The sequence below is a fragment of the Polistes dominula genome, unplaced genomic scaffold (genome assembly GCF_049000335.1).
Source record: "Polistes dominula isolate Pdom_NZ unplaced genomic scaffold, Pdom_raw_medaka contig_31, whole genome shotgun sequence".
NCBI lineage: Eukaryota > Metazoa > Arthropoda > Insecta > Hymenoptera > Vespidae > Polistes > Polistes dominula.
In genome coordinates this window covers 6,498,138-6,509,831 of record NW_028300925.1, presented here as the reverse complement: position 1 = coordinate 6,509,831, position 11,694 = coordinate 6,498,138, and the positions used below count along the sequence as shown (strand labels likewise).

Genomic DNA, 11,694 nt, shown 5'->3' with positions numbered 1-11,694 from the left:
TACAAACAAGGCCTTCATTTAAAAGTATATCGTAATTTTATGAATCATTGTTAGATATGAAGATACCTATTGGAAATGTTTAATTATCTCACGTTGCTGACAGTGGTTTGAAAAACATTTGTTCAGTCTAATATTTCATAGCATGTTTCATAGCTTATCGACACGAAACAACTTCATGCTTCGAAACGAAAAATATATAGAGAAACATGACTCATAAACAAACATCAAGTGTCGACATCTAACAAGAGAATTATGTAACTATATTACTAAGGGCAAACCTGCAACGTTATCGACCGAATCAACAATTTTTTTTCTATAATCATTCAAAAAATCATTTAACTAAATTATTGTAATTTCTAGACACAAATAATGATTTAAAATAAAATTTAAAAACAAATGAAGTTAATCTTATGTATAAAAAAAAGATTAGTTCACCATTTAAAATTGGATTATTCTTATAGGTCGAGAGACAAAATTCCATAAGTTTATTTAGCTAAAACATGATTGGTCGACATCTCGTAGCGGTCCTAAACCCCACCACGAACACTGGATCAAGCCGGATGCGTCGAGGAACGACGAGAACAAAGGACGCTTTTGAACGCGCAAGCAGAAAGGACGCCATCTTCGTTTGTCAACGGACGTCAAGGTGTCTGGTCGTCGAGAGAGGAGGTTGTTCTTTAGAAGAAAGAAAGAAAGGAATAAAAAAAAGAAGGAAGAAGAAAAAATAAAACAGTCATTAAGAATAACAAGTGCTCGTAAAGATAATCGCATAAAATCGTAACGCGTATTTCGAATAGATACAATGGCGTCTACCGAATTTGAAAAACGTAAAGAGGAAGAATACGAAATGCAGCTGTTGGGCTTTCACTCGAGAGCCGTTAATGCAACATGTAAGAGAACTACGACGATGATGAAGCCGTTTCGCTGCCGCTATTTATTTCGTTCCCTGTTTAATCCGCCAACGAGATTTTTACATAGACAAGAGTTTTTTCTTTTCATTTTAGGGTTATGATGTTTCAGTCGTTGGGCGAGTGAACTCTGGGTCATGTAGTTTTGATCATGACTAGAGTCACACTCGTCCAACGCTTGAAATAATTTCACCAAACGCATTACACCATCGACTGAATTTTAAAGCTAATTTTCCATTTTATTTTTCTTTCTTTCTCCGAAAATTCAGCTTTGTTCTTAAATAAATTTTATTTTATTATATTCCTCTGATATTTATGCCTCCTACATTTGTTTTACCCTTATCCAGCATGATACAAATAAAGATATTTATTTTTATTTTATTTACTTACTTTTCTTCAATTGCAATTTTATTATTTATACTTTCCTAGCTTTTTATTTTTGCTAAATACAAATTGCTTGTAGGTGTCTTAGCTTTTTATAATATATCCATACCTTTTTTTTTTAGTGGAAAAAATAGTTTACGAAGCTATAGAATCAACATGTAAAAGTTTACGCCAAAGTTTGCAAGATAAATACGATTATGATAAGGATGAGTTAAAAGAGCTTAAAAAAAATGTAAAAAAGCTAATACAAACTTATAGTGAACGTGCAATGCCACATTTAAAATTCATAGAGGTAACCGTAACTCTATGCTATTTGTAATTTTTATTTTTGTTTTTATAAAAGCAACAAAGACTATATCTATGATTTCTTTTTAGAGTATCGTTAAGAAATACATTTCTATACCAAAAAATGTGTTGTTAGATGAAGATAAATGCCAGAGTGTTCAATATACTGATGAAGAATATGAACTATTAGAGGAACGTTTGAAGACTTTACAGCAAAGAGCAAAGAGGGTATGTAAAAATAATGTATGATTGTAACATCATATCATCGTTCATATAATTATTTATTGTATTATGTTTTCAGGCCACTTTGTTAAACGCAGCATTGAAAGAAGAACTAACTATAGTAGATCAATTAGAAAGTTATATCTCTAGAAGTAACAAGATGTGTGATTTAGTTGAAAATTTGTCTATGAATCAAGATAACAACAGCAAAGTCATGAATGAAGCACTCAAACATTACAAAGACCTATATAAACAGTTAATTGCTATGCGACCCGAAACAAAAAAAGTAAAATATAATCCATTCGAAGATTTCAAAGCTAAAGACTACGATATTGATAGCCTTTGATGGTTATTTTAGTTGTTGATTTTCAAATTGTTCTCCAGCATTCATTACAACATATGCAGTGTTTATATATGTAATATATTTGTATATAGTACATAAAAAATTTGTATATTTAAATCTTCTACGGATCACAAATGAATTTTATAGATGCATCTTTATATCATTGCAATAAAATTTTTATATTTTCTGTATTAATTTTGTTTTATGTAACTAAAGCATATACAAGAATGTTTCAAGAAATATTTAAGCTCAATGATAATATTTAAAAATTTAGTATTAAACAACTAATCGACAATGAATTTTTCCAATTCCTGTTTTATCGACATGAACTTTTATCGATATCCTACTGACAAGTGCTGCCATCTATCTCTTCAATAATTAAAAATAATAATTATTTTTTCTTAAAGTAAAAAAATAAACTAATCTTTGTTTTAAATTTTTATAAAATTTAAAAAAAATGACATTTATCGTTCTTAAGAACAACTATCAAGGATATTAAAAAAAAGATTATACTTTTATATATATATATATATATATATATATATATATTGTTGAGAATATACTAACACAACTTCAGACTATTCGCCATTCCAAACGTAACAAAATGGAGTTTACACTGAAGTCTTGTTGAAAATAATTTACATTTAAATAAATGAGGAATAAAAGCATGAGATTTTACCAAGTAATAAAAAATAATATTAGACAAAAATTAATATAAAAAATAGAAAAAGCAGAAGTATTGTTTTCAGATAAAAATTGATCCAACTTGTTTCATTAATCAATTTTTGAAAAATCAAAATAGTAATTTAATCATAATTTAATCAAATCAAATAATAATTCAATTTTCAATCTAACAAATAATAATCATTACATCAAAAGAATAAAACCAAAGAAAATATTAATTTAAAATAAGCGAATAAAATAGAATTGTTAAAAAAAAATTATAATTGATTAAATAGATAATACATACAACCATTTTGGAAGATGATCATTTGCGCTTATAATTCACTAAATCTATCATTACAAACCTGTGTTTCAACGATGATCCCTTGTGGCTGGGTCTCCCTTGGACCGATCTCACCTGTGCGCACCTTATTGTCAGATTAATTGTTAATCTCATTAGCAAAATATATAATCATTATATTTTATAAATATTTACATTTTACGCAAATATTTAAAAAGTCAAATTAATCACGATTTTATGACATTAAATAACGATCATTGTACAAAAAATCAATCACGGTCGACCCGCCGAAATAACTAAAACTTCCCGAATAAATTTTCTTCATTTATTGTTATAATAATTAATAATCTTTAAAAAAATTAATGTGTGTAAATAATTTATTCTATTATAATTATTTAAGGTTAATTATCTGAATTAAATAAGCAGTTCTAAAACTTTGATACGAAATGAACAAAAAATAATCCGAGAAGTATATGAAAATAACGGTTATTGTAAAAGAACCAATCACGTTCGACGTTACAAAATAATTATCTAACTCTTTTCAACATACTCACCTACACACATGCACAAAACGATAATATATTTTCTATAATAACAATTTCTAGCAATAATAAACTACATAAATGAATACATTTCTTTACAAAATAAAATCTTTTTTATCCTCCATTTAATTAAAATTATTTTAACATAACAAAAAGCTTACAATAATGAAATGAATTAAAATAAACAATCGTAACGCGTACTACTATCGAATGATGTAAATGTGCACTGACGAAAACTTCAATTATTGTCCGAAAATAGCCGAACGTTTGGATCCCGAAGAAAAACGATCGATGACGAAGTTCGCGAACCGTTACAAATTTCTTCCTTTCTTTCTCGCACTCATTAGCATAGATAAGCCTATCTCTCAGATGCTTAAACACACACAAATCATCATCGTACCTTTGTTTTGATTGGTCCGTCAGAGATAGAAGAGGACAGAAAGTTTCAAGCAGAATCATCGGACTTTGATGTGAGTGCATAAGATATACAAGTTATTGGTTGAAAAAGATGACAGAGAGGTGGGAAGATTAAGTTAAGGAGTAGGAGGAGGTAAATGGGGGGAGAGAAGAAAGTAACGAAGAAGTAATTAGTAATCGAGTAACGTTCGGTTTGTTAGTTTGATTGCTCTTATAGAGTCGACGTTTACATTTTTGATTTCTGTTTTTGATTAGTATAATATAAAAAATTGTATAAAAATAATTTATTTAGTAATTTAATAGGATGGAGGAAATAATTAATGGTGAATGTCGATTGACCGCCAAATTATTAGAAATGTTGAAAAATACCAATTACGAATTGATACAGGAAAATGGTCAAAGAAGATTATCCGCACCAGAAATTTATCACGACGGAAAAGAACGAGAAAAAGGTGCGGAAGTATTTGTCGGTCGTCTTCCTCGTGATTGTTACGAGGATGAATTAATGCCAATATTGAGTAAGGCCGGTCGATTGATGGAACTTAGATTGATGCTCGATTTTTCGGGATCAACGCGTGGTTATGCATTTGCTCTTTACGAAGATTCGAAAACTGCTAAAAAGGCCTGCATGGAGTTAGACGGTTATGAAATTCGACCGGGACATCGTATTGGCGTTGTCAAATCGATCGACAATTGTCGACTTTTCTTTGGTGGGGTACCCAAAAATAAAACGAAAGCTGAGTTTATGGAAGAATTGACGAAACTTCTCGAAGGGATCACCGATATTTATTTGTATCCAAATGCTTTGGATAAGTCACTCAATCGTGGATTTATTTTTGTCGAATTCAAGGATCACCGTGCTGCTGCAATGGCACGAAGAAAACTTATACCTGGCAGAGTTATGCTTTGGGAACATGAAATTGCTGTTGATTGGGCCGATCCAGAACCCGGCGATCCGATTGATGAAGAAATTATGCAAACTGTAAGTTTTGTATTTTTTTTTATCTAACCAATCGGACGCATACGAAAAAGTTGTGAAGAACCACATTGAATTTCGCGGCATCTGGAACTTTCGTAACTGGTTCCTAAAATGTTTCTTTTTCGTTAAAAATATGTTTTTTCACTATAATATGTACATAAAATAAATTTGAATAAAAAAAAATTAATATTTTTTTCTATAATTAAAATTAAATCTTAAAAGTGTTCATTTTATAATTCAATAAATTTTACCTTTAACGGTCATCCGTCATTTTTTTGTAAAGTAAATTGAACGCTTATTATTTGTCTAAATTTGAAATAAAAAATATGGCGCCCAATAAAGTACATTTAAAAAATGATCTAATTTTACAAATATTAATTGTGCACAGGTAACAGCTTTATTTGTAAGGAATCTATCTTTGAATATGCCGCAACAGAAAATCAAGGAAATATTTCAAAAATCAACGAATATACCTATTTTGAAGTTGAAAAAAATTAATCATTTTGCGTTTATACATTACGAATCAAGACAAGCCGCACAAAGAGTAATGGACATTATGTCGCGTGAGTAAAATTTTTGTGCATCTCTTAATAGAATTTAAATATATAACATATATTTAATATATATTTAACAAAATATATATATATATATATATATATATATATATATATATATATATGTATGTATGTATGTATGTATGTATGTATGTATGTATATTGATCATCTATTTCACAAATATTGACTCAAAATGTTTGAAAATACTGATAAAATAAATGGAAGTATTTTCTTTATATTCTATTTTTAAATATTTTATTTGATGTATATCTATTTACGTTTAATTTCTAAATTTCATACGTATGTTATTTTTGGTAACAATAGAACGCAATAGCATCGTAGAGCAAGAAGGTTGGGAAATTCGTTGGGCGAAACCGATTTGTGCATCAAAACTCTTAGAGAGGCAGAAATGTATAAATGAAGCTGCGTCAACTGGTAGAAATGCTCGTTTCAAGCCATTATTGTCGAAGAATTACTATCTTCAAGCACTTCCAGAGGTATACGAGGAAAATAATAATAAAGGTACCGCTCACGTCATCGCATTACAAACTTTGGTTAAGGAAAAGTTAGGTGCAATGTGCTCCTTTGAATGTTGGAGAGCGGTTGATACTCCTGGATATATTTGTAAGGTAAGATCGACAAATAAATTCATAATTACGAAATTTATAAATAACATATTTTTCTATCTAAAAACTTTATATATATTGGTGAAGATGGTATGGTATGATATATTGGTAAAGATTTGATTTTCCTTTAATATTTTTTACATTAATTTATACCATTACATTTGCTCAGCATTGTATGTATGCGTCTATGAAACCTTTAAATCAGAAGTATTAGGAATGTAACAATAAATATTAAAGTGAGGACTACAAGAAAGAAGAAAAAACATAAGAATATTGTCCAATTATTAGTCATTTTTCTTTGGCTAAAAAAAGAAAAAAAAGAACTCGCCAATAAGAATACTGACCTCATTTTTTTTCTCGACAACTTCGTATGTTTGACCTTGGAAAATATTCGAGGAAAGATAATACGATAAAGAATAATGTAGTCTTAAATGTATTACAGTTTTCTTTTATTCCTGATTTTTTTTTTAATACGTTTAAAGTTATAGCGAATACGTAAATGTATCTAATTCCTTGGGAGGACTTCGTCGTACATTTTCTAACTATATTAATTCCAGAAACTTTCCATGGGAAAGGGGGAGAGAGGGGGAGAGTGGTGTGAGGGAAAAAAAGATAGAATTCAGGGAATTTAAAGTCGCTGTTTAGGTAGCTTTTATATCTAACGAATATTTCTCTACGTGCATTAATTCTCAATGTTTTAATTACTCTAATGTTATATTGTGGATGATTAATTTTTCTATAGATAATTAAAACAATAAAAATCAGACACCTCATTAATTAGTGCAATGAACCATCATCAGGCCAGTTAAATGAATTATACTAAATCACGATATTTTTCAGAGATAATTTCTTTTTTTTATTATAGATAACCATTTTCAAAGGAAATGCCACAATTTTTGAATATCACGGAGAAGTAATGCCTACAAAAAATAAAGCAATCAGTTCGACATCGTTAAAAATGTATCATTACTTGTCTAAATCGTATACAAATAATCCTGGTAAGATTTTTTCTTTCTTTTTTCTTACAACAAATCATAGTTTAATCGACAACAAAATATTTAAATATTTAATCTTTTTTTAATTACTATTTTTTTTATAGACAATCAGAAAATTGCACAAGATTGCACGCAACAAAACATTGTGGAATTTGATGGAACGCAGTTTTATACATTGACAAATTCATTGTACAATACCTATATTAATGGAAGTTATTAATTTCTTAATCGTAATTGGTAATACGCGTTATAGAAATCGACGAAAAAAATATGCTAAAAGTAATCTTCAAATGAAATCAAATTATTTTTGCAAAAGATTAACTACAATCATAAGATTCTAAATTGATAAAATATATAATAACTCACACGCGCGAATCCTTAACGTGATTTCGAAATTTACATTTATAATTTTAAACTTTTCAATGAAATGTTACATTAATTATATACCGTATTGATTATAATCAACTTTGTGATATCAAATTCTATGAGTATATAGAAACTTTTTTATAAAGTTGGCTTGGATCGGTTTGTAATAATCATTTAAAAAAACATATTTTAAATGGTATCACTTTGTAACAAATCTAGTTGAATTTTAAAAAATGTATAGGTCAAATATTATTCACTTTTTGCGTAAGCCGTAATAATTAATGCATTTTATTATTAACGTTAATCGCTAAGGTATTTACAGAATCGTTACTTCGAATCATTATCTATGTAGAAGAATCTTAAGTTAGATTTATATTGGAACACAAATGCTCTATCATTGTTTTATATTACATATATGTTTAAAGTTATTCATATTTAACATAAAAATAACATAATATAAAAAATAGATCATTATAAAAATATATATAGAAGATTGTTGGAATTTCCAACTAGAAAAAAATTATTATTTTTTTTTATAATATTAGATATTAAAAAAGTGAAAATTTCACTTTTTTATTTATGTTTTTTTTATACGTATACAATGACTTTTATTTAATTATACTATATATTATATATAATGTAAAAAGCTATTTGTAAGATTATAAAATATTTACTCGCATTATCATAGAGAAACTAACACATTTTAATTTACTTAAAACGTTAGCACATAGGACAAAAAGTTAACGTTCAGTTTCTTTATACTTAACATTTATGTTACATATTTTCTAAGTTGATAAGAATGAAATCCAAGTGGTTAGAAATGATCTCAATGTTCTTGTTCATTTCTTTTAACGGACATTATGGAATAATAAATATTTCTGTGAATCGATACTATGTGTAACAGTTATTAAGAAAATGTAATTGCATGATAATCATATGTTTAGATGTTAAATTATAATCCGACAAGGTACGATTGTCTTCTAAAAAGTAACCACCGCTCCATAATTTTATTCTTGTTGGTGGCCAATCTTGATTTCCTTCTGACTTGTAGATGCAAGAAATTCTTTGCTTCAATGATTTAATTGTTTCATACCAATACGTACGAATCTTTCTTTGACGTCCGTCAAGAGTTAGAACTGTGATAGTCTCAGGTTGACAACTACATTCTATTTTAGAAAAGAAATTCATTTAATTATATTAAAGTAAAGGTCTACATATTTAAATATAATATCTATTAAACTTCTACCACTTTTGTAGCAGGACATTTATTAAATATGTTTTAATCTTAAGCTGTATAATCGCAAATGATGAAATTAATTTAAAGGTTAATATATTTATATTGACGTTTCTCTGACCAGTGTTAACAAAACATTGCATATAAAAGAAATGTGTCCGGAGCAGACGTGTTTATTTTTGTCTCTCCCTTCTCTGAAAATTTTTGTATCCCTACTATTTATTATCTTCCACTGGCGAGCAAGAGATGAAAAGAACGAAACATGCGCAGAAAAAGAAACCTTGCTTTGCGACAAGTGACGATGGTGAGGGTAAACGATACAAAACAACGAGATAGCAGTTCCGTTCGTGCGTTACTTTTCGCTTGTTAGGGGAGGACAGCTTTTCGGAGAATTTATCACGTGACATTTTGTTTGTTTATTTAAATACAACGAGGACATTAATAATATTATAGTATATAATATATATTATATATTATTATTATTATAATAGGTAATATATATATATATATATATTACTACTATTTTATAATTATATTACTAATATAATTATATATTATATAATAATTATATTATATGTTATATTAATAATATAAATATAAATATATATATATATATAATTATTATTATTACTGTAATAAATAATATTATAGTATATAATAATATATATAATAATATTATATATAATATTAGAATTTAAATAATATTATATATGTAGAAGATATGTAAAGTAACATTATTTTTCAATATTATATAATATTTATTTAAATATAAACTATTTAAAAATTTCAACATTATTTATACCGTTTCATAATTATAGGACAAATCAAAATATTAATTTGCATATATTCGAATAACTTTTTTTTTTGTTAATTACGTTTAATTACATTTTCATATGCATTGAATATATTATAATATATATTTATGATGTAGAATTACAGTTGAGAATTAACATTATAACTTAATGGACTATGTGCTCGTATCATAGGAAGTAAAACTCTATTATAATCTTGAAGGATCATACGTATTGTTTGATAATCCGTGTTTTGAGTAACATTCTTTGGTCTTGCGCAGCTGATCAATCTCCTTGCTTCCTGAGCGCATCCAACATCGTTTGCCAATCCAATAGGAGAGAAGTGCAAAGTATCGTACGTAAAGTCCAACAGTTTCCTGACAACGCAATCGATTACACTATCATTCGGAATTTCACCCTCACCGCTTTCCGTGCAATCTTTTATCGTGTTGCTCATCCAATTCCAATCATCCCATTCGCTAGAGTAATCAACATTTTTGTTCTCCATTTGCCAGGTTAACAGAGCACGATATCTGCAATTACATTAACATATAATTTGTTTATTTTCAAAATCGAAATATTTCTTTTTTTTTGTTTTTCGTTAATTTTATATTTTCTACTTACCCCCAATTCCAAGGATTTTTACTAAATCTAATTCTTTTTAAGTTCGCCATATAGACGAACATGTTATAGTCTATAGTTTGAAAGTTATTATAATCGATGTAGAAGTTTTCCAAGTAAGGAAGCAACGGAAAGACGTTATAATCCATGGTTTGTATTTGATTGAACGATAAGTCGAGAGTTCGAAGATTATAAAGGTTTACGAACCAATCACCAATTATCCATGTCAGTTGGTTACCCCATAGTATTAGTTCATTCAAGTTTACTAATCCTATGAAAGCTCGAGGTTCCAATACTTTGATATTATTTTCATGTAGATCCAAAACTCGTAAAGTTGCACTAAATTTTATAAAGGCTTGTCTTCTCGTCAAAATAAAAAAAATATATATATATATTTAATTTAAACAATTATTTCCTTCCAGAATTATAACATTGTTAAATCTTGAAATTAATTTATGTGCACTCACCCTGCGATAGTATTTAAATTAGATCCATAAATTTTAATATTCGTTGTATTACTTCGTGCCGATTCCAAATGATTTAGTAAAGTGTTTAATTCTGTACAATCGAAAGTTATTCTATTTGGAAATTTCGAAGTTATCGTTCGACAAAATTTCTTCGAGTAGGCGTGACCAAATAAATAGAAAACGAGGAAGTAGAATAAACACCTCATTTTTGTTTTCTATAATTTTCTTCTTTTTTTTATCCTTTAACGTCGAGGAACTTGTTACACGAAGGAAATCTCGCGACAAACTGAATATTTTTAACGATATTATTATCAGTTACATAGTCGCACAGAGTGGTGGGTGTTCTTTTTCGTTTCTCATTTCAATGGAAAGATGATAATATTATCTGTTAGAACTTCCGGATACGTTTTTATATATTTTTATAATTCTCGTGTAATAATTTCATTTATTTTTCTTTTTTTTCATACTGTTCCTGTGATAACCTTAGTTATGAGATTTTTACATTTATTATAATTTCATTTTGTTAATGCAGGTGTATTATTTTGTACGATTTGTGGTATCATTGAACCGGAATAATTTTATTGTGATTTGTATTTTTCTTACAAAACAGGGAAAAATTTGTATGAATTACTTTTTTTTTTTATAATACAAACAACATTTATTGTCATGCGTATATACATTCAAGTGAATATAATTTAATCTTGGGCAAACCGAATGTGATTTCGGTCCTTATGTATCATAATTCTCCATTAATAATATCTGATTTAAAGAAAAAGAATAATCTTTGTTTTCTTAATTTTAGAGAGTATCAAGAATTTTGTTTGTATCAAAACGAAGAAAAGATTTCTCTACTGTAAAACAATAATGGTCACACACATTACATCTACCCTTATTGTCATAAAAATGTTCTCCTTTTTTTATTTTTTTTCTGAAGGTAGAGAGGAGTTGTTATTTACACCACAACACGAATTTTTTTACTTCCGTGCATTAATGTT

The 11,694-nt window shown here is 27.9% G+C and overlaps 3 protein-coding genes and 1 long non-coding RNA gene across 4 annotated transcripts; 2 read left to right on the top strand and 2 right to left on the bottom strand.

Annotated features, from left to right (window-relative positions):
* Positions 1-578: 578 nt before the first annotated feature.
* LOC107072446 (uncharacterized) lies at positions 579-2,333 on the top strand. The gene is made up of 4 exons (XM_015332391.2): positions 579-890; positions 1,415-1,584; positions 1,668-1,805; positions 1,879-2,333. Exons 1-4 carry the CDS (start codon positions 803-805, stop codon positions 2,143-2,145), a joined length of 663 nt encoding a protein of 220 aa, XP_015187877.2. The 5' UTR covers positions 579-802; the 3' UTR covers positions 2,146-2,333.
* Positions 2,334-4,291: 1,958 nt separating this feature from the next.
* On the top strand, positions 4,292-8,091 carry LOC107072348 (RNA-binding protein 47). Its single transcript, XM_015332210.2, has 5 exons — positions 4,292-5,047; positions 5,433-5,607; positions 5,924-6,228; positions 7,091-7,223; positions 7,325-8,091. The coding sequence occupies exons 1-5, from the start codon at positions 4,370-4,372 to the stop codon at positions 7,438-7,440; spliced, it is 1,407 nt and encodes a 468-aa protein (XP_015187696.1). The 5' UTR covers positions 4,292-4,369; the 3' UTR covers positions 7,441-8,091.
* Positions 8,092-8,235: 144 nt separating this feature from the next.
* Positions 8,236-9,325, bottom strand: LOC149033000 (uncharacterized). The gene is made up of 2 exons (XR_016176135.1): positions 8,833-9,325; positions 8,236-8,752 (listed from the first exon to the last, which is right to left on the bottom strand). It is a non-coding gene; the product is annotated as an uncharacterized LOC149033000 (long non-coding RNA).
* Positions 9,326-9,652: 327 nt separating this feature from the next.
* Positions 9,653-11,441, bottom strand: LOC107073947 (uncharacterized). The gene is made up of 3 exons (XM_015334915.2): positions 10,700-11,441; positions 10,236-10,592; positions 9,653-10,144 (listed from the first exon to the last, which is right to left on the bottom strand). Exons 1-3 carry the CDS (start codon positions 10,903-10,905, stop codon positions 9,754-9,756), a joined length of 954 nt encoding a protein of 317 aa, XP_015190401.1. The 5' UTR covers positions 10,906-11,441; the 3' UTR covers positions 9,653-9,753.
* Positions 11,442-11,694: the final 253 nt, after the last annotated feature.